This window comes from Arvicanthis niloticus, chromosome 10 (genome assembly GCF_011762505.2).
Source record: "Arvicanthis niloticus isolate mArvNil1 chromosome 10, mArvNil1.pat.X, whole genome shotgun sequence".
Classification (NCBI taxonomy): domain Eukaryota; kingdom Metazoa; phylum Chordata; class Mammalia; order Rodentia; family Muridae; genus Arvicanthis; species Arvicanthis niloticus.
In genome coordinates this window covers 53685671-53704572 of record NC_047667.1, presented here as the reverse complement: position 1 = coordinate 53704572, position 18902 = coordinate 53685671, and the positions used below count along the sequence as shown (strand labels likewise).

Below are 18902 nucleotides of genomic sequence, written 5' to 3'. Positions count from 1 at the left end.
TTCCACATAGAACAACCATGTGGAAATGGAATATCTTGGTCAAAAAGATGAGCAATTTATAAGCTAGCCTAGCTGCTGGGCAGACTCTGTGGTGCCAGCTGCTGATGGCATTTGAGGATAAGCTCCCCAGGTGCACTGTTGCTGGGGTGGCTGTGCCGTAAGCTCTCGATTCTGCAGCAAGTATGGCAAGCACAACAGCAAGAGACCGGGAAGACGGTCGCTCTCAGCATCATCTTCCCTTCCCAGGAGGATGGGCACACATCTGGTTTTATTGTTCTGCAGTCTGCTCCCACACCCCTAAGCCCCACATGTAAAAGGATAGAGTTCTTGTGTTATTTTTGCCTTAGTAAACCTGTCTAGCACATGACTCCCTCCTCTTTGAACTGGAATGAAGTGGGAGCGACAGTCTTTTATGTCTTCCTGGCAAGGGGACTCATTGGCACATGGGAGCCTGTGCTGGACTTTCAGCTCAGGCCAAGCTCCTTGAAAGGCCCACTCCGACGTGGGAACTGGTCATACACCTGTTGGCTCTTTTTTAAATGAAACATTTCATTAATGATATTATCAGTTCTAAAATGAGGAAAAGATTACAGAGTGATATCTCCCTCAGCCTGCTAACTGTAGGTTGAGGTCCTATTTTTCAGAATGGGTCCACAGCTACATCCTATCGGATAGGACAAAATATGCTGTAATCACAAACTCAAATTCTGGGTTCTACACCATCATGAGAGTGGTCCTGCTTGTATCCCACATAAGGGACTAGAATGGGGTTTCATTTCTGCTTGCCTTTTGATCTCTGTAGTCCTTTATGCCAGCCTCAGACTGAGTCAAGCACATGGCTGGCAGACATTCATGACCCCAGCCAGGCCTTTTCTGAAACAAATCACCAGTTGGAAGAATAGCCCGTATCTAAATGAGCAAATTAAATCTGATCTCTGAAGGATGGGTTGTAGCATAACCACAAAATTCCACGTCCGGTTGCTTCATGCTCAGATACCACAGCAAATTTCCTAGAATATGGGCCTCCACTACAAATGTTTCACAACTTCTGTCCCAACTGCTTGGCCCGTGTCCAGGGCTGGCTTCCTCTTGCCTTCAGCCACCGAGATTGTCAATCCCGGTGTATTTCTCTCCAGTTCCTGGTTCTCTTCCACTGTGGGAAGCTTCCAGGAGCCTCAGGTGATGCTGGTGAAAAGGACAGAAATGGTGGCCTGGCTGAGTTGTCACACACCTGTAATCCCAGTACTCTGGAGGCAGAGGCCAGCCTGGCTTTTTTACACAGTAAGTTCCAGGATAGCCAGGGCTCCACAGAGAAACCCTGTCTCAGAAAAACAACAACAATAACAAAAAGGATGGAAACAGGAGGACTGGAAGTGTGCAGACTAGTTAGCAGCTCTTTGCTGTATTCCATTGTAAGCATAGTCCACATTTGGCTTATCTGTCACCGGCTGTTGTGGGAGCAGTGCTGCTGTGAACACAAGCACATGCACATATATTTCAACCTCTGCCTTCAGTTCTGTGGGGGGGGGGGGGGGGCACATATCCAAATGTGGAATTAATACACCATGTGGTAGTTTTATGATTAATATTTTTAGGCGTTAACCATTCCGTTGTCCGCAGTGACCACACCATTTTATAACCCGTCACTTACGCAAAACTTCCCTTTTCTCCATGTGTTTCTAACATTTTTTTTTTCTTCCTTGACAGTAACTGTCATTCTGACGTGGATGGAAGGCTATTTCCTTGTGGTTTTGATTTGCATTTCCAGCGGGTATCGGTGTTGAGCACCTGTTGTCCGTTTGTGTCTTGACTTTGCCCATTTTATAGTCAGGTTTTTGGTTACTATAGTAGAAATTCTTTATGTATTTAGGACACTGTTCACCAACCAATATGTGAATGCAAATACTTCTTCCCACTCCAGGGATTTTTTTTATTCCGTGGTTAGTACTTTTCACACAAAATTTTTCTAGTTTTCATAAAGTCCAGCTTTCCTGATTTTTCTTTGGTTTTCTCTGCTTCGGGTATCGGGTATCATCCCACAGCACTCCAAACCCAAACTACACTCCAAACTACAGTGTTCTGCCTCCCATGTTTTCCAAGTATTGTATAATTTAGCTTTTCAGAGTTTTTGTTTGTGGTATAATGTAAGCAAAGTTTCAGCTTTGTTTTGGGAAGAATAACCGAGTTTTCTCAGTACCTTTGGAAAAGGATGATTTTCTTACAGGAAAGAAGATAGATGCTATTCAGGTTGTCACTGAGCTGGAGGCAGCATCTGCCAAGGTTGTTTTTCCCTAAGTGATGCAGGAGAGGTTCAAGCTTCTCACTGTACCGTGGACTGACAGTGCACATCAGGAAGCTTTCCTGAAGGAGAGAGATACAGGGAGTAGAAGGGAGTAGGTCTTGATGGAAGTAGTTTGTCCAGGATAGAAGCACACACTATTGTTTCTTAATTTATCATCTCTAGTTACATATGTGGTATTATTCATCAAACGCTTGGGGATGGGCATAAACTCCCCATTGATCTTACTGAGGCATGGAGTTTTTTGGGTGTGTGAGAAGAATTTTTTGTGTGTGAGGGTTCTCTCTCTCTCTCTCTGTGTGTGTGTGTGTTTGTGGTGCTATGTATGCACATGCATGGGGAGGCCCAAGCTCGATGTTGAGTGTCTTTCCTTGATCTCTCTACCTGTTTTTCAAGACAAGGTCTCTCATTGAACTCAAGAGGCTGGCTGGCCAACGAGCTTTTTCTTGCCTTTTGCCCTCTGCTGCTCATCCAAGGACTAATTATTCGGCCTATCTCTTCTGCATGGCTTAAGGTGAGCCCACTTTCCTAGGGATGGTCTCTGAGCCGAAGTGATTTAAAACAGCCCAGCTGGGATGCTGGGTCGCCTCTTAGGCCACGGATCCTGTTCTCTTGTCCAAGGGTTTTTCTAGTCTAACAATAGAGCGGCTATGAACGTTTGTGGACATGCTCCATTTCTCTGGCGTACAATTGCAGGAACAGATAGTTTTACAATTGAACAAGTATAGGAAATTTCCCTTACATTCCCCCACAGGCACAACCTCCACCAGAGTGGTCCATTCTTTGCTTTGTGAGCCCCCAGCCGTCCAATGTAATCACTGAAGCCCACTGTTCACATTAGGGTTCTCTTGGTGCTGTGTGTTCAGTGGCATTGGACATGTCCACTACTTCAGTAGCTGGGGAACTTGCCTGCCTTGAGAGTCCCCATTTATCCCTCTATTCCTCTCTCATGCCTAACTCCTAACGACTTCCGGTCTCTGTACTATCTCTGTGTTTTGCCTTTTCTAAAACATGAGTTAGTATGTATGTATATGTGTGTGAGGTTCTAGATGTTTGGGGAGCCTGGAGGCAGCGATGAGTGGCAGATCCAGCGACATTGGTAAGGAAGGGGGGGAGCATCCTAGGGAACTGACAGGAAAGCGGTTGAAGTCTTCAGAAGTTATGTATGAAGAACAAATGAAAGATTGTTCTCAAAAGCTAGCATAGACTCAAAGGAAGAGACAGAGGGCGGGAGATGCGTGCCACACGATGTTTCTTCCCCGCCACCCTGCACTTGGGCATTAGACTCAGATGCTGGATGGAAACAAAGGAGGAAATTGAAAATAACCTTCATGGGCTGGTCTCTGGGTTTCCAGTGCTTGCACCTTAGAGTAGAAGAACAGTTTCCTGTTAGGTAAGAGAGGATAGTGTCAGCCACGTCATAGGTTGGTTTGAGGGTTAAGGTGGCTCTAGCCACAGGTTCTGTGTCTTAGCCAGCATTACTGTTGCTGTGATGAACACTGTGGCCAAAAGCAACCTAGCGAGGGAAGGGCTTATCTGGCTCACACTCGGATTATCATTCTTCATCACCAAAGGCAGTCAGGATGGGAACTCAAACAGAGCAGAAACTGGGAGGCAGGAGCTGATACAGAGGCCGTGGGCGGTGCTGCTTGCTGGTCTGCTCCTCGTGGCTTACTCAGCCTGCCTTCTTACAGCTGGAACCAGAGACCACTAGCCCAGGGATGGCACCATCTACAATAGCCTGGGCCTCCCCTAGCGATCACTAATTAGGAAAATGCCCTCCTCCACCACCTCCTCCTCTTCCTCCTCTTCCTCTTCTTCTTCCTTTTTTTGGAGGCATTTAAAAGGTTTTCTTTTCTCAGGTGCGAGAAAACACACACACTCATGTTTAAATCACACCTATACTCAGTGTATCTAGACCACAGCATGATAGCCGCTTATGTAGCTGCTGCATTGCATTAGGTATCATAGGCTATCTAGAGATAATTTTTAAAGTCCACAGGAGGCCGCGTGCAGATCTATATACCATCTCTCTACCTTCCTAGCGATTTATCTGAGGATTTCTTATCACATTGATAGAAATAAAAGTAGACTGCCTGCCCTGCAGTGCCCTCACCTCTGATATTGTCAAATTCACACACTTCCAGCCTGACTTCGGAGGACATATTCTGAACATAGCCTGTTCTTCCTCTTGGATCTGATTTGTGATTCCCTGACTCACAGACACTTTGTTTAACCATTGTCCATCTTGAGTTGCTTCAGCCCGCCTGCTTAAGCTCCAGCCATCAAGTCTTCACTGGGAGGAACAAAAAGAGGGGCTACTTAATTATTTAAGGAGCTTCCAGGAACCTTTCGCTTAAGACCTGTACATATTAAAGTGACCAGAATTTAGCATGGCGATGCAAGGAAGGGTAGACAATGTCAGTGCCTAGCTGATGCTCAGGCCTGGGGATTCAGAACACACAGCCAGCCATCTCTACTGAGTATTTAAGTGTTTTGTGTCTGTCACGATAGGAGAACAGTTTAAATCATGGCTGATGCTAAGAAGTGGTGCACCCTTTACAGGTGCTGGGTTTAAAGAGAAGGCCCTCTGCTGAACTGAGAACCCCCCATTCCCAACCCTTCTGTGTTCCAGTCTGGCCTGTCCCTGGGAATAAAAGCTGAGTCACAGCTGATTCCTGGGTGGAATGGTTTGTGGCCTCTTTGGGGTATTGGAGAACCAAATGCATTTGTAGAAGTTCGAGTTTCTCATTGAGATTGTGTCTGTGCCGTGAGGTTAGTATGCCTGCTTAGCATTGCATGGTTTTGGGCTACCCACTCTCAGACTACAGATGGCTTTCAGCTTCTCCAGGGAAGCATTTGAGTGACAACTCTCTATTCTACTGTGGCCACAAGGTTGGTTTGCTCCTGTTAAAATCAACAGATCTGAACTTTGTTCTCAGTTATGGCCAGAGCAAATTATGGGTGTTTTGATGTTCTCATGCCTGTAAATTAGAGCCTGTGAGTTGTGTGGGGAATACCCCCTGAGCCCAAAAAAGTGATGTAATGTCTAGGGGGCCATGGTGGTTTTTTTTTTTTTTTTTCCCTTGAGATGGACGCCATAGAACTTAGTAATCATATTACCAGGGAAAGACTGAAGAGTAATTGGTATGACTTACTCACAGTACCAGAGTGTAGGGGCCAGATGGCTGGCGGTTCATGCTTGGCCTTTTCCCACCACCAGCTGATGAGGTCAGTTGAGTTCAGAGCAAGTGTTAACTGAGGAAATGATGAATCTGCTTGCCTGCTGATTGGCTCCTTTAAGCCTGGCTGACTGGTTGCTAGGCTTCCCTTCCTCTGTTTCTGAAGTAGCCTCAACAGAGAGACAGGCAACTTGATGGGATAGTGGCATGCTGGGCATAGTGGCTCTTAGCTAGGATGTCTCTTGTGAGGCTGCAGGGACAACCCCCCCAGCCTTGCTCCCTCCCAAGGGTGGGGACCACCAGAGCTCTCCAGCCCTGGCCTTGTCTGGAGCATGAACATCCTGGGGTTGGAGGGTATCTGATAAGGAGGCAGAGCAGTCCCCAATGCTCTACCCCCTCAGTAGTATTGGCACTGGCCAGGAGCCTCATAAGGGGTTAGGTCCAGGAAGACACACTGCTGGAAATAGAATAGCCAGATGGTGTCAGGCTGTGAGAGCCGACTCTTGTGTAAGGATGATTTTTAGAGAAAAAGCCTTTCCTTAAGTCAGAATCTGCAGCAGACTAGGCATCTGCCCTTTTAGGAACTGCCAGCTGGAGGGTTCTGGTGACTAGCTGACACTCTGGTGCTTCCTGAGGGCCTGCGAGAGTGTCTCTGAGAAAGGAATCCATTGTTTGGCACATCTGGAGCACTCAGCCTGTCACTGGCTCCCAGCAGCCGGGACTTTTTGTGTATGCACTTTGAGCTTCCTTTTGATAGACATGCCTTTAGTTATATGAAATTCCATGACATTTAACATAGTGAGGGATGCAGTGCAGTGTGGCTGGACACTGCCCAGTGTTCTCTGCCAGTGTCTGCCAGAAGTGGGAGAAATCAGTGGAGGACCTTGAAGCAGACGCCAGCCCCCCTTCAGTTCTGGAAGAGGCAGGTGCTTAAGCAGACAGAAGCTTGATCAGCTGAGACCGACCGACCGACCGACTGACTGATCGAATGGGTGTTGCTTGTATTCAGACAGTAGCTCACAGTGGCAATGGGCATGTCCACTTTTTAAAAAGATTGGTTTATTTTATTGTCTGTGTGTGAGTCGTATGCCTACATGGGTGGCTGTACACAGCATGCATAACTGGTGACCAAGGAGGGCAGAAGGTGTCAGATACCCTGGAAGTAGAATTACAGATGATTGTTTTGAACCACCATGGGGTTCTGGGAATTGAACCTGGATTCTCCACAAGAGGAGCAAGCACTCCCCAACCCTCTGCACTCCCCAGCCCCTGTTTTCTCTGTGTAGCCCTGGTTGTCCTGGAACTTGCTCTGTAGACCAGGCTTGCCTCAGACCACCACCCAGTTTAAGAGCAGAGAGCACTCTTAACTCTGAGCCACCTCTCTAGTCCCCTGTCCTCCTCCTTTGAGTGTGTGGGGAGTGACAAGAGCCTAGTTGTTCTGGGGACTCTGTATTAATAAGGGTGGAACAGCGCGAGGTGGCACAAGCCTTTAGTACCTGTACTCAGTGGGCAGAGGCACTCCAATCTCTGAGCCAGGCCAGCCTGGTCTACAGAGAACTGCCAGAACAGCTAGGAATATAGGAGAAAGATTTCTACATGGTGAAAAGAGTCCTGTATCCCAGAAAAGGCTACCAGCTCAGATTTTGTTCTCAGCACCTTTTGAGTGTAGGAATCAGGTGCCAGATAGGAAGAGGAGATTCCAGGCCTACAAATGTATCCATCCCTTGCCGTGACTTGGATGCTGGGGTGTTTCCAGGTTTGAATTATGCTCTACCTTCCTGGACATGGAGGTGGAGGACAGCATCTCAGGGAGCAGATCTACACTCTCCTTCCTGGGGGTGGGGGGACACTCAGGGAGCAGATCTACACACAAAGTAGTTTTAAGTGCTTAGCCGTATAAAAGTGTCACAAGAGGGAAAAATAAAGTGCAGCAAACTATTGTATGCCCTGTGAGGTGTCTTCCTGGGTTGTGTGACGAGCGTGCTGTGCTGCGTGTGCAGAACAGTCTGATAGATGCAGACTAGCACAATGAGTGGCTCCAATAAACCTAACAATGTTTCTAAGAATTATAACGTTATGCTTTGATATGTGTATTTTGCTGTTAAAAATCAGGTGGCAAAGTTTGAAAAACAGGTTCAAGAACAAAACCCAGCCCAGTAACTCTAATATGTCAATTCCGAGTTGTCGGCTTGTTGCTTCTGGAGCTTTTCCTGGCTCTGTAGACCAGGCTGGCCTCAAACTCAGGGCTTGGCCTACCTCTGCCTCCCAGAGTGCTGGAATCAAAGGCATGCACTTTTTGTTTTGTTACTACATCTGCGTTTAGTGTGTGCGTGTTTGTGCATGTCCATGGAGGTCAGAGGACAACTTATCCAAGCCTCTTTTCCTTCTGCCTCGAGGGTCCACCACAGAGTACAGGCTTGGTGACCTGTGCCTTAGCCAGCTGAGCCATCTTGCCAGTCTGCTTCTGGAGTGCATTGCGTTTTAAAGTTCTGTTATCTATTTATATCTACCTGCATGTATAAAAGCCAAAAGAAGCTGTGGCTTCCCTGGAGTTACAGGTGATTGTGAGCCACCCATCCTGGGTACTTGGGGGTAGAACACGTGTCCTGCAAGCACTTGAGCCACTGAGGGGTCATTCCAGCCCATTGCCACATCGCATAGCCCTTGCTCCACCTCTCGATCGCACTGATGAGGATGTGGAGTGGCCGAGTGCCCTGTGCTTACGTAGTCACTTTTTGGTCTGTCAGCATAGCACCAGTTCCACTTTCTACACGAAGATGGAGCGATACTTGGCATTCTGTTTTCATTCACCAGCTTTCAGAGAGGAGGTAGGGTCACTGCCTCTACCCCTTACAGCACAGAGCCCTCAGCATCAGGTGCTGAGGAGGAAAGGACCATGGGACCCTTACACCTTCCTTTCAGCAGGCTGGTCTTAGAGGCTTTTTTTTTTTTTTTAAAGATCCTAGGATCCCCCCCCCCCACACACACACACACTCTTACCATTTTAGTTGGCTGTGTATTACCAGAGCTGCTGGCTTCATCCCTTAGCTTCTTGCAGGGAGGCGCCAGCCTAGAGATGTGCACTTCCTTTGCCCCTGCACACTCCCCCACATGCCTTCTCTTATTCCTGCCTGTCGTCTTCTCTCCTCACAGTCTTCCGTTTGTGCTAAGATCGTCCAGCTTCTGGGGCAGAATGAGGTGGATTACCACCAGAAGCAGGTGGTCATCCTGAGCCAGGATAGCTTCTACAGAGTCCTCACTTCAGAGCAGAAGGCCAAAGCCCTCAAGGGCCAATTCAACTTTGATCACCCCGGTGAGTTGGGAGTCGAGAGATGTGTTTGTTGAAGGTGGATCGGGTGGTAGCTGTGTTCATAAGGTTTAGCTTCCCCCAGTCTGTTCCTCCTGTCCACACCATAGGGCCCTAGTGACCAGCTTGCAGGGTTTTCATACGCTTAGAGGAAAGAATGGGTTTTGGAATACTTTGCAGAGACTTGACTGAATCAAAGGAAGGTCAACCATGTAAGGTTGGGTAGAGATGGGCCCAGGAGCAAACACACAACTGGTCCTTCCGATGTGTAGCAGCGTGTACCACCTCCACTCACCCCTCAACCTCTACCCTGCCCCATGTGTTCTGCTTGGTGACCAGCAAGAAGGTCTTAATGTGGACCCCTAAGTGAGTTTTGCTGCTGGCCTAGATCAGCCCATTGCTCCTTCTTGTTAGGAGTCAGCCCTACTTGGCATGGGACTCGTGGTTCTTTCTAGTCACAGTATACTTTCCACTTAGCATGAGCCAATCCCAGGGCTCCCAGCTGACCTTTGAGGAGAGATGGGAGGGGGTCATGTCAACACCAAGTATGGGACATCATCAGAAAACAAACAACAGGTCATTTGCCAGGACTCATTCACACACCCCGTTTTAAGCTCCAGGGAGTGTTTATACTCTACCGCGGGCAGACATTGGCTTTGGAGAGGCAGCAGACTTTGGGGTGTGAAGTTTGTTCTGATTTTAGGACAGGTTAGTTTAGAACCAAGAGCTATGTTAATTGATAATTTGATTTCCTTCAGATGCCTTTGACAACGAACTCATCTTCAAGACACTCAAAGAAATCACCGAAGGAAAAACAGTCCAGATCCCCGTGTATGACTTTGTTTCCCATTCTCGGTAAGTGAGCCAGGCTGGCCAGAGGCTGCCAGCCTAGAGCATCCCAGGTGAGCAGGCTGGCCCCCCATCCACATCTTTCATGAGGGTGTTTCGTGGAGTACTTGGGTCATTCTCTTTTTCTCTTTGAAGGACGGGGTTGAACTTCGGGCATGCATTTGTTGTGGTGTGCGTCTCTGCACCTTTGCTCTTTAAAAAGTGTATCATGAGCAGGACCATGGGCAGAGCAGGGACAGACCAAAGCAGCGTCTCTCTGCTCTCAGGCTGGATTCTCAGTTGGAGAGAGTGGAGGGTTTGATACCATCAGGAGCAAGCCACGTCCCAAAGCTAGTCCCCACTGTGCAGACAGCATGGAGACATTGGATCCAGACAGACTCACCGTCTCTACTGAAGCCCCTCCTGTGGGCGTCTGTCCTCAGGCGTAACTAGAATCTGAGCTCACGCTCCCTGCCCTAATATGAGGATACGTTTGGGAATATTCACTCTTGTTGGCCAAAGTCTTCAGAACTGGTTAACATATAACTCCTTGGGGCTCTGAACGTGTAGATGCCCGTTCCAAGGTGTGGCCTCTGGGACCCGAGCTTGTAGTGACCCCATAAATGTCTTTATCTGTGGGTTGTTAGACAGTTTTCCCATCGGCTTTTTTTTCTTCTGATTACTCTGTGCCATTCTTGAATTCTTTTAAGACAGGAAATGAGAGCTCTTATCAGATGTTCCCGTCATTATTAGCCTAGTGCGTGCTTCTACATTATCCTGTTCTACATGTCTCAGCTCTTAGTGCAGTGCACACATGGCCTGCGCCTTTCTCATAACCCGGGGCATGACGGCGTGGCAGGGGTTGGGACAGAGGAGGAAGATGAGAGGGTGAGCGCGCAGTGAAATGCAGTAGGGCTCCAGTGCCCTCCCTAGAGCCTCCAGTGAGGCCGGATCTGCTGTGTGAGGGATTGGAGAACATTAAAACTAAGTATCCCGCTAACTTAGAGTGGTTTGTGAATGTTAGCTCGCTTGAGTTAGGGAAGGAGACTGACTGTACGGTGTTAACAGGAGTGAGAGGCAGCAGGGGCCTGTAAGGAGGTGTAGGGCAGAGGAGCCCCAAGCAGCCTGTCTGTCCAGACTCATTCCAGGACCACTGTGCAAGGATCTGCCTTGGGCTGCCAGCCCTGTGAGTGAATGAACTATTTGTCACTAAGGATGGGGGCCTTAAGAGGTGGACAGAGAACTAGAACTCTGGACTTCCATCCAGGGCGCGCTCTCTGCTCTGGCGCTCGCTCTCTCTCTCTCTCTCTCTCTCTCTCTCTCTCTCTCTCTCTCTCTCACAGCACACTCCAGAACTTCTCTCTTGCCCCTCCTTCCCTTGGTTCTTTCCTCCTCTCAAGTTGCCTCAGGTAAGAGGGAGTGTGTAGACATGTGTACAGTAGTAGGTAGGAGTATACACCCAGAACTGAATATCAGATTCTGAAAAGTTGAGAATGCTAAGCTGTAGAAGTGCCAGGCATGACGGAATTCCTGGAGGTGCCTTCAGAGAAACTGGAACTCACACCTGTTTTTGTCCCTGTCTGCATCCTTCAACCCGTTTTAATTGAAGAACAACTGCCACTAGTTTGACCTAGCTTTAACTCGTCTGGTCTGCATGGTGGTGGCCCGAGGCCTCTGGGGCCGGGAGCCAAGCCCTTCTCCTGTTGTAGGTCTATAACAGGAGAGAAGCCAGATCCGCAGCCCAGCAGATGCTCTGACCTTGCTGTCCCTCCCTGGCCGTTCAGCTCCATCGCTGTTCTGTCTTTGCAGGAAAGAAGAGACTGTCACAATCTACCCTGCCGATGTGGTGCTCTTTGAGGGGATCCTAGCCTTCTATTCCCAGGAGGTCCGAGACCTATTCCAGATGAAGCTTTTCGTGGACACAGATGCGGATACCCGTCTGTCTCGAAGAGGTGCGTTCTGTAAGCTTCAGATGGCCCACTTGGTGGCCACTTTGGGAGCAGATAGATGGGAGCCCATGAGAGGCATGTGCCTTCCCTGGATCTGAAGTGAAGTCTGAACCTTTCCTAATGCAGCTGTGTGGCCCCGTGACCCAGCCCAGTTATATCAGCCCAGCCCCAGGATATCCTGCTACCTGCCCAGTGTTTGGTGATATGCCCCAGGATATCCTGCCACCTGCCCAGTGTTTGGTGATATTTAGGAAGGGGTTAGTCACTTTACTGTTTATATAAAGAAAGGCTTGTTCCGTCATAAAGACGAGATATTTCTAGTTTAAATGCTTATGGCTTTTTTTCTCATAAGGCATCAACAAAAGATGCCTTGGTCTTGGAAGTAACTCAGGTATAGGGCATCTGGGGACAGGGACCCCTGTGCCTGCAGTGTCTAGTGCCCTTTCCCACCGCCTGCTTTCTCATACTCTCATTCCCAAGAGTGGACCTGTGCCTGTGTTGAGTCTGTGCATTCTCAGAAACCACAGAACTGGGTGAGGAGCTGAGCTCCGCAGGATCCTGAGCCATTTGATTCCACTGGGAGACTTTGGAGAAGGGGGTTTAGGTCATAGGGATGAGGTGAGATTGCTGTGTAGGCAGTTAGAGAAAACGCTCATTCCTATACAGACACACAGCGCCTGCTCTGAGAGTAGCACGAGGATGGAGCATACAAGGGAGGCTAGATGGGAAGTGGTTTGGGCTAGGGGGTCTAGCTCAGCTGAGGGAGTAGGGTGCTTACCCAGCATCTCTGACGTATACGTTTGGTCCCAGCATCACATGAACAGGTGTCCTCTAATGCTAATGCATCCAGGGAGGTAGAGGAGGGAGGGTCAAGGTCATCCTTAGCCACATAGCTAGTTTCAGGGCAGTTTAGACCCTGTCTCAAACAGATCCTGGTAGGCGGATATGTGAGTTATTGGACATTCTAGTAAACAGGTTGACGATATATATATATATATATATATATATATATATATATATATATTATGCAGCAAGGGCTGTTAATGGAAGCAGCATAACTGAGAGAAACCAGTCTGAGGGAGTTTCCTACCAAGGAATGATGGGGCGCATGCTCACTTGGAGCCACACTTGAGCTCTTAGTGATGGGGGAGATTGGTAGGAGAGACCTTAGTTCCAGTAGGCAGGTCCCTCTTGTAGCTTAGTGACGGCAGTGGCTCTAGGGATACCCAGGCTTGTGTTTCTTTATGGACCCTCCCTACCTCAGTGCACCTGACCCAGTGCCTGGCTTGTCACCTTACCTACAAGTGCAGCTCTTTTCCTCACCTTATGGTTGCCAAGCTAAAGAGGCAACATGAGATTATATATAAATAAACGAGTCAAAGCCAGGTGAAATGTGCTAAGATGCAGGCTTCATTGCCCATGGATGTGTGGCCTTGGGTAAACTGTGTTTGAAACCTTATTTTTTCCTAGCACACAGTCACCAGGGATTAGTCCTGCAGTGACAGGTTAGAGATGATGCAGGGAGAGTGCCCGGAGGTGCAAGAGTTGGTGGTTGCAGGAGAGTCTGACTGACTGGCTCACTAGTCTGGCAGGTGGGCCTCAATCCTAGAGAGATCTCATAGGGAGCTGCAGGGTCTGGGGACAGTGAGTGTCTGACAGGAGAAGAGAAAAAAGGACTGGAGAACATTCTGAGAGAGCTGAGTGCCATGCTTCACCCATCGCTGCTACGTTGCTAGCTGTGCTAGGAATGTAACGGGCCAGCAAGGGAGGAGCTGGTCTTAGGATCCCGCAGTGCCTAGGAGGCTCAGGCTCTCCTAGATCCCCTTACTCTGCATTTACCGAGTGCTTCCCTCCCTGCTCCCTGCTCCTGGCGGCTCTTGCGCACCAGGACAGAGAAGAAACCGAGGCATGGGTGGTTAGAGCACCGCTGGGCTCTTCCAGGCCAGGCAGGGAGCTAGCACAAGTGTGGGGCTCAGGCTGGGCTGCAGTGGGGTGGTGTAGGAGTGTTGTTGGTTTTCTGGAGTTTCCGGTTTGTGCCAAGAGCTTGTTCTGACTCAGCCCTTAGCCTGGCTCTGTTTCTTGGCAGTGCTCAAGGAACAGGCCATTTCAAATGCAGTGTGCTGGCTGGCCCTTGCATGCCTTTGGCCATGGAGCCATCCTAGTCTGTTTAAGGTGACAACTTCTTTGAAGGTTCTTAGGGAGTTTGGGTGACAGTACCTTTTCTGTTATTGCATGTCCTCAATATCTGGGACCCATGTCTTTGTGAGTCTCTTTTTCCATCTGTCCATTGCATGTGTTTGTGTTCTACTGGCCTCTCCTGGACCTTGTCACACCTGTCCAGGGCTCTGCAGGACTTATCTGCAGGCCCCCCCCCCCTCCTCACTGACTGGTTTCACTATGAGGAGCCCCCTCCAGGTTGTGCTTGTATTGTTGTCACAGGACGGTAGGCTTATTGAACCTACTGTGTGCCGGCTGCCATGCTGGAGATTTTCTGTACCTCACTGTTACCTTAATAGTTTTATCAGGGCTGGGAACGTAGCTCAGTGTGTAGATTGCTGGCCCAGTGTGCACAAAGGCCTGGATTCATTCCCCAGCTCTTTGTGAAAACTGAGCACAGTGGTTCACGCCCGTGATCTCAGCTCTCCGGAGTTTAGGCAGGTGTAAGAATTAGTTGAAGGTCATCCTCTGCTACAGACCAACCGAGACTAGAGACTACGTGAGATTCTTCCCTCCCCCAGTTATAAGATGTTCTTTGTCTACTTTTTGTTTAAGGAAATAAAGACTCAAAGAGGGTAAGTCGCCTGTTTAAGGTCACCGGAGCAGGAGTCTCTGGGGACAGGATTCACATCTAGGTCATGTTCCTCCAGGTCCATACTCACTGGATAAAGAGCATCATGTAGTCTTGCTGGGGCACTTTTCCCTCGGAGCTGTCTGCATGACCCACTGGCTTCTCTTAGAATGGATGAAGTTACCAGGTCTGGTTGGCAGGCAGCAGCAGGTCTATGGGGTGTTGCCCACACATGTTCGGGTGTGATTGTGTTACACACGTGTACACTTGCATAACCACTTAGCGGCCTGGCTCTGATCTGATAACCCCTGGGAATACAGGTGAAAAACTTATCAGGTTGATAATCAGCTTTAAAGTGGCAGCTGTGCAGAGGGCTGTGTTGGTTGACAGGACCTCCTTCCTAGGGAAACAGGCTTGGGGAGGTCAGAGCACAGTGACAGAACCAAGATGTTCTGGCCCTTAAAACTAGGTTTTAAAAAGAGTTTGCTGCAGGTCCTGGCTATGGGGACTGAGGGGAAATAGAGACATCGAGGGTGGTGATCTGGGTCCATCTAGGCTTCCTCCCATGCTCCAGCTCACGCTTGCCCGAAATGTGCTTCTCTCACCGGTGACATTTCTGTCTGTAAACTTCTGTGCCTGGGGTGAGCAGAAAGAACCTTACGACCACTGGTATTCCCACACAGGAGTGCTTAGGGTGGCAGGGGGTGGGGGTGGTGCTGATTAGCTGACCCCACAGCAGGGGTTACTATGGACTTGGGAACACTGGTGAGCATTCTGCCAGCCGCTGCCACCTGCTCTCTGCTGTCAAGACTCAGCGGGGATGCCCTGCTCTTTTCTGGTTCATGTAGAAATTCTGTTCACTTGAAACAAGAAAGCTGCAAGCCTTGGTCAGACAGCCTTTTATGTTAGAGAACACACGGTAGTAGAATTTGGTGGTAGTAAGATTTAATGTAACTTGCTTTTTCTAAATGTGTTGTTGGTCCATCTTAGGTCAAGGATCTGAGAAGTCTGACTTCTCAATCACCCAGGCAACCTGCATGAGGTCGGTGTGTCTCCTTACACACCACTTTCTTGATATTTGTTTTTTTTTTTGTTTTTTTTCTTCTCTGACAGTATTGAGGGACATCAGTGAAAGAGGGAGGGACCTTGAGCAGATTTTATCGCAGTACATTACATTCGTGAAGCCTGCCTTTGAGGAATTCTGCTTGCCAGTGAGTTGTATTTTTTTGTTTCTGCTAAATGTAAATCTTGATATTTAATGATTTCATCTTCTTTAAAGGTTTATTTGTTATTTTTATTTTATGTGTATGGGTGTTTTTGCCTGTTTCTGTCTGTGCACCACATGCCTGGAGTACCCAGAAGAGGACGTGGGATCCTCTGGAACTGGAGTTACAGATGGTTGTTAGCCGCTGCGTGTATGCTGGGTCCTTTGTGAGAATGATAAAAGCGTTTAACTGCCGCTCTGGCTCCGTGATGGTAGATTGCTGGGCTCTCCGTAGCTCGAGTCTTACTCCTCTCTGAGTGAGTACCCGATTAAAGCCGTAAGACAGCAGGCTAGGTTCTGTCCTGCAGTCTCTCTCCCCTCTTCCTCTCAAGGTTACTCTTGTCCTGAGTATCTCCCAGCACAACCTGTGTTTCTTTCCTGGGAGGGCTATGGTATCAAGACTTTGCCTGAAGCTAGCTCACATCCGAGATAGACCTTAGCCAGCTGGAGACTCCAGGGGATGGGAGTGGAGGGCACTGCCATAGTTGGTTCATTTGCAGCCTCTCCTTGGCTTCTAGATTTGGGGAGTGCTGGGTTATGCTAGAATCCTCTTCCTTGCCTGTGTCCTGGCATAGCTGTAGCCCCTCTGGAGAACCTGGGAGGTCCCTGTGAGATGGCTTTCTGAGAACCAAAGGGGCGTGGCTCAAAGCTTATAATCAGCCAGAGAAACATGTCTCCCCATGAGAGGCCAAATGGGGCACGTTATAAGGGAATTACTTGTTTCTGCTGAACGTACTCACCGATTGTCTGCACCTCAAGGTGTGTGATGTGGCCTCGAGAAGGGAAGAAGTCACAGAAAGAACATTAGGAGAAGCAGTGTCCTCCCAGCTTGAGCAGGTGCAGGTTTGGCACTGCAGGCCTTCCTTATTTATAATTAGGAGAAGGAGAAGTTGTGAAGCTTAGGCTGGTTTGAGTGAGATCACTTCGGAAGAGTGGTGTTGGGGGTGGTCTTCACAGTAAGTGAGTTTGCCTTTTCATGCTAATAAATGCCTTCTGCTTTTTCTCCTCAATGCATCGGCTTTAAGTCGGTTAGACCTTCACCTCACACCAGGCTCGGTTTTGTTTGTAGTCAGGGACTGCTGGGCTTTCTGAGTAAGCCGGACTAAGAGTGTTAGCTTGAAGGTTAGGTTATAAGGTCAGGCTCCTGGGAAAGGGCTCTCAGGGTCTACAGGCTGTGGAATTCTTTTCATCTGTTTACCTGAGAACCTTCTCACTTTTTTTTTTTTTTTTTTTGACTTACTGAGAACTCAAAAGGATTTCACCACTGGGAACCAACCACAGATACCGTTCTGCTATTTAACTCCGTTATAGGCCAACTGACGATTCTGGCCAAGTGTTTTCTGGGATGTTTGTGCTCATTTCAATGGTCTAGCTGCTCCTTGCTCAGGGAAAACCAGTTCATTTTCCATAGTTGGGATTCGGGAAAGGTCTGGGGTCTGAGGCTGACATGGCTGTGGTCAGCAGTTGCCAGGAATGAGGGTATTCAAGCATGCAGGGAGCTACTCACGGACTGTGTGAAAAACCAGGGGCATATTCTCGGATGCACTACTGCCAATATGGTTCATGGAATCTCAGTAAACAAACAACACAGAAGGAGCATGGTTTCACTTTTTAAAAATATACTTTGTAAAATATTGTTATGATAGAGGAGTGAGGCTGGTTGCCAGCAGGGTGTTCCCTTCCCTGGCTTTATCTGAGGGCTGGATGCGAATATCGTCACCCCTCAGACTGCTTCAAAACCCAAGGTAGATGGATCCCCTTTAAGTGCAGCTACTGTGAGCGCTGGGATAGAATCCAGGGTCTTCTACTAGGCAAGGGCTCTATAACCGAGCTACTTCTCCAGCCCATTAAGTTTGGGTTTTTCTGGTTAATGCTATTCCCAGTGCTACTCACATTTCAGTCACGAAGGTACTTCCGTAGGCCTCTTCTTCCTCAGCATTGCATTCAAAGCCTCAAGCTGCTGCCAGGGGCAGGCTAGTCCCTCCTTTGTGCCCTTGGAGAGGGACTCAGGTTTGTCCCTGATGCCCCGGCTAATTTGATGTAAATATCTCTCTTCACAGACAAAGAAATATGCTGACGTGATCATTCCTAGAGGTGCAGACAATCTCGGTGAGTACCAGTGGGGCGTCTTCCTGTGCTCAGTCACCTGTTCACACTGCTCTTAATAGGGGCACAATTGTGATGGCTATACGGGGTCCTATAGTCTTAGGAACAGATCTGTGCTCACATGTATGTCCATGTGTGTAGACATACATACTCAGGGAATCTAACAGAAAGACTCCCTTCAGCTGTCACCCCAGTAATGACATGTGGCCACCTGGTATCCAAGACTACCTTTGTCAAATAAAACATACCAAGTCCCAGAATCCTGGAGGGGAGTGGCTGTAGCTGTGCCTGTAACTCTAGTACTGTCTGGACTGGAAACGGGACAGTTGCAGGGACATGTTGTCTGCCAGCCTAACTGTGTCTCCAGTTTAGTGAGAGATTGTTTGAAGGGAATAAGGTAGAGGGTGATAAGGAAGGTCTCTCTCTCTCTCTCTCTCTCTCTCTCTCTCTCTCTCACACACACACACACACACACACACACACACACATACACCTTTGTTGTTGGTGCTATTAGCATTGGTCAGTTGGCTGAGGTATGTAGTTCTGATGCTAACACAGCTCACCCTTCTGTGGGAAGAAGAACCTTCTATATTGATATTGTTGCAGTTTGAGGACATAAGTTGGCAGATCCTTAGTAAAAGGGACTTAGAGGTAATTGGTGCTGTTAAAAACCATCTCCAGCCAGGTGGTTGGTGGCACATGCCTTTAATACCAGCTCTCAGAAGACACAGGCAGAACTCTGTGAATTTGAAGCCAGCCTGGTCTACAGAGTTCTAGGACAGCCAGGCTACTCAGAAAAACCCTGTCGCTAACCCCAATCCCCCACCCTCCAAAAAAAAAAAAAAAAAAAAAAAAAAAAAAACCCACCCCCCAAAACCAAACAACCTCCAGTCATATCCACATAATTTTTGGGTTGCTTGCTTCATCTGTTGGGACCTCTGACTGATTCCTAGTAGATGTTCGTTCATTGGATATTATTCCCTATCTTTTTAGATTTTAATATTCTGCAAAGGAGGTATGAGCTCAGCTGGAGGCTCTGAAAAAAGTTAGGGTGACTTGTTCTCAAGGGCCAGGGCCACTCTCCTGGAAGTCTTTCCCATACCCACAGACTGTCCTCACAGTCCTGCCCTGTGCCCTTGCCTCCCCTGCTCTCCCTAACACTGGTGGTCTCTGTCCCAC

The 18902-nt window shown here is 48.5% G+C and overlaps 1 protein-coding gene across 2 annotated transcripts in view; it reads left to right on the top strand.

Annotated features, from left to right (window-relative positions):
• The window catches only part of Uck2 (uridine-cytidine kinase 2), a 57986-nt gene that overhangs the window by 35480 nt on the left and 3604 nt on the right, over positions 1 to 18902 (top strand). The window contains exons 2-6 of one of the 2 annotated variants that reach the window (XM_034513057.2): positions 8635 to 8794; positions 9547 to 9643; positions 11426 to 11568; positions 15467 to 15564; positions 17678 to 17726. In XM_034513057.2, the coding sequence (XP_034368948.1) occupies positions 8635 to 8794; positions 9547 to 9643; positions 11426 to 11568; positions 15467 to 15564; positions 17678 to 17726 (547 nt within the window). The remainder of the gene's footprint in view (positions 1 to 8634; positions 8795 to 9546; positions 9644 to 11425; positions 11569 to 15466; positions 15565 to 17677; positions 17727 to 18902) is intronic. The other variant, XM_076941547.1, reaches the window with a different exon arrangement.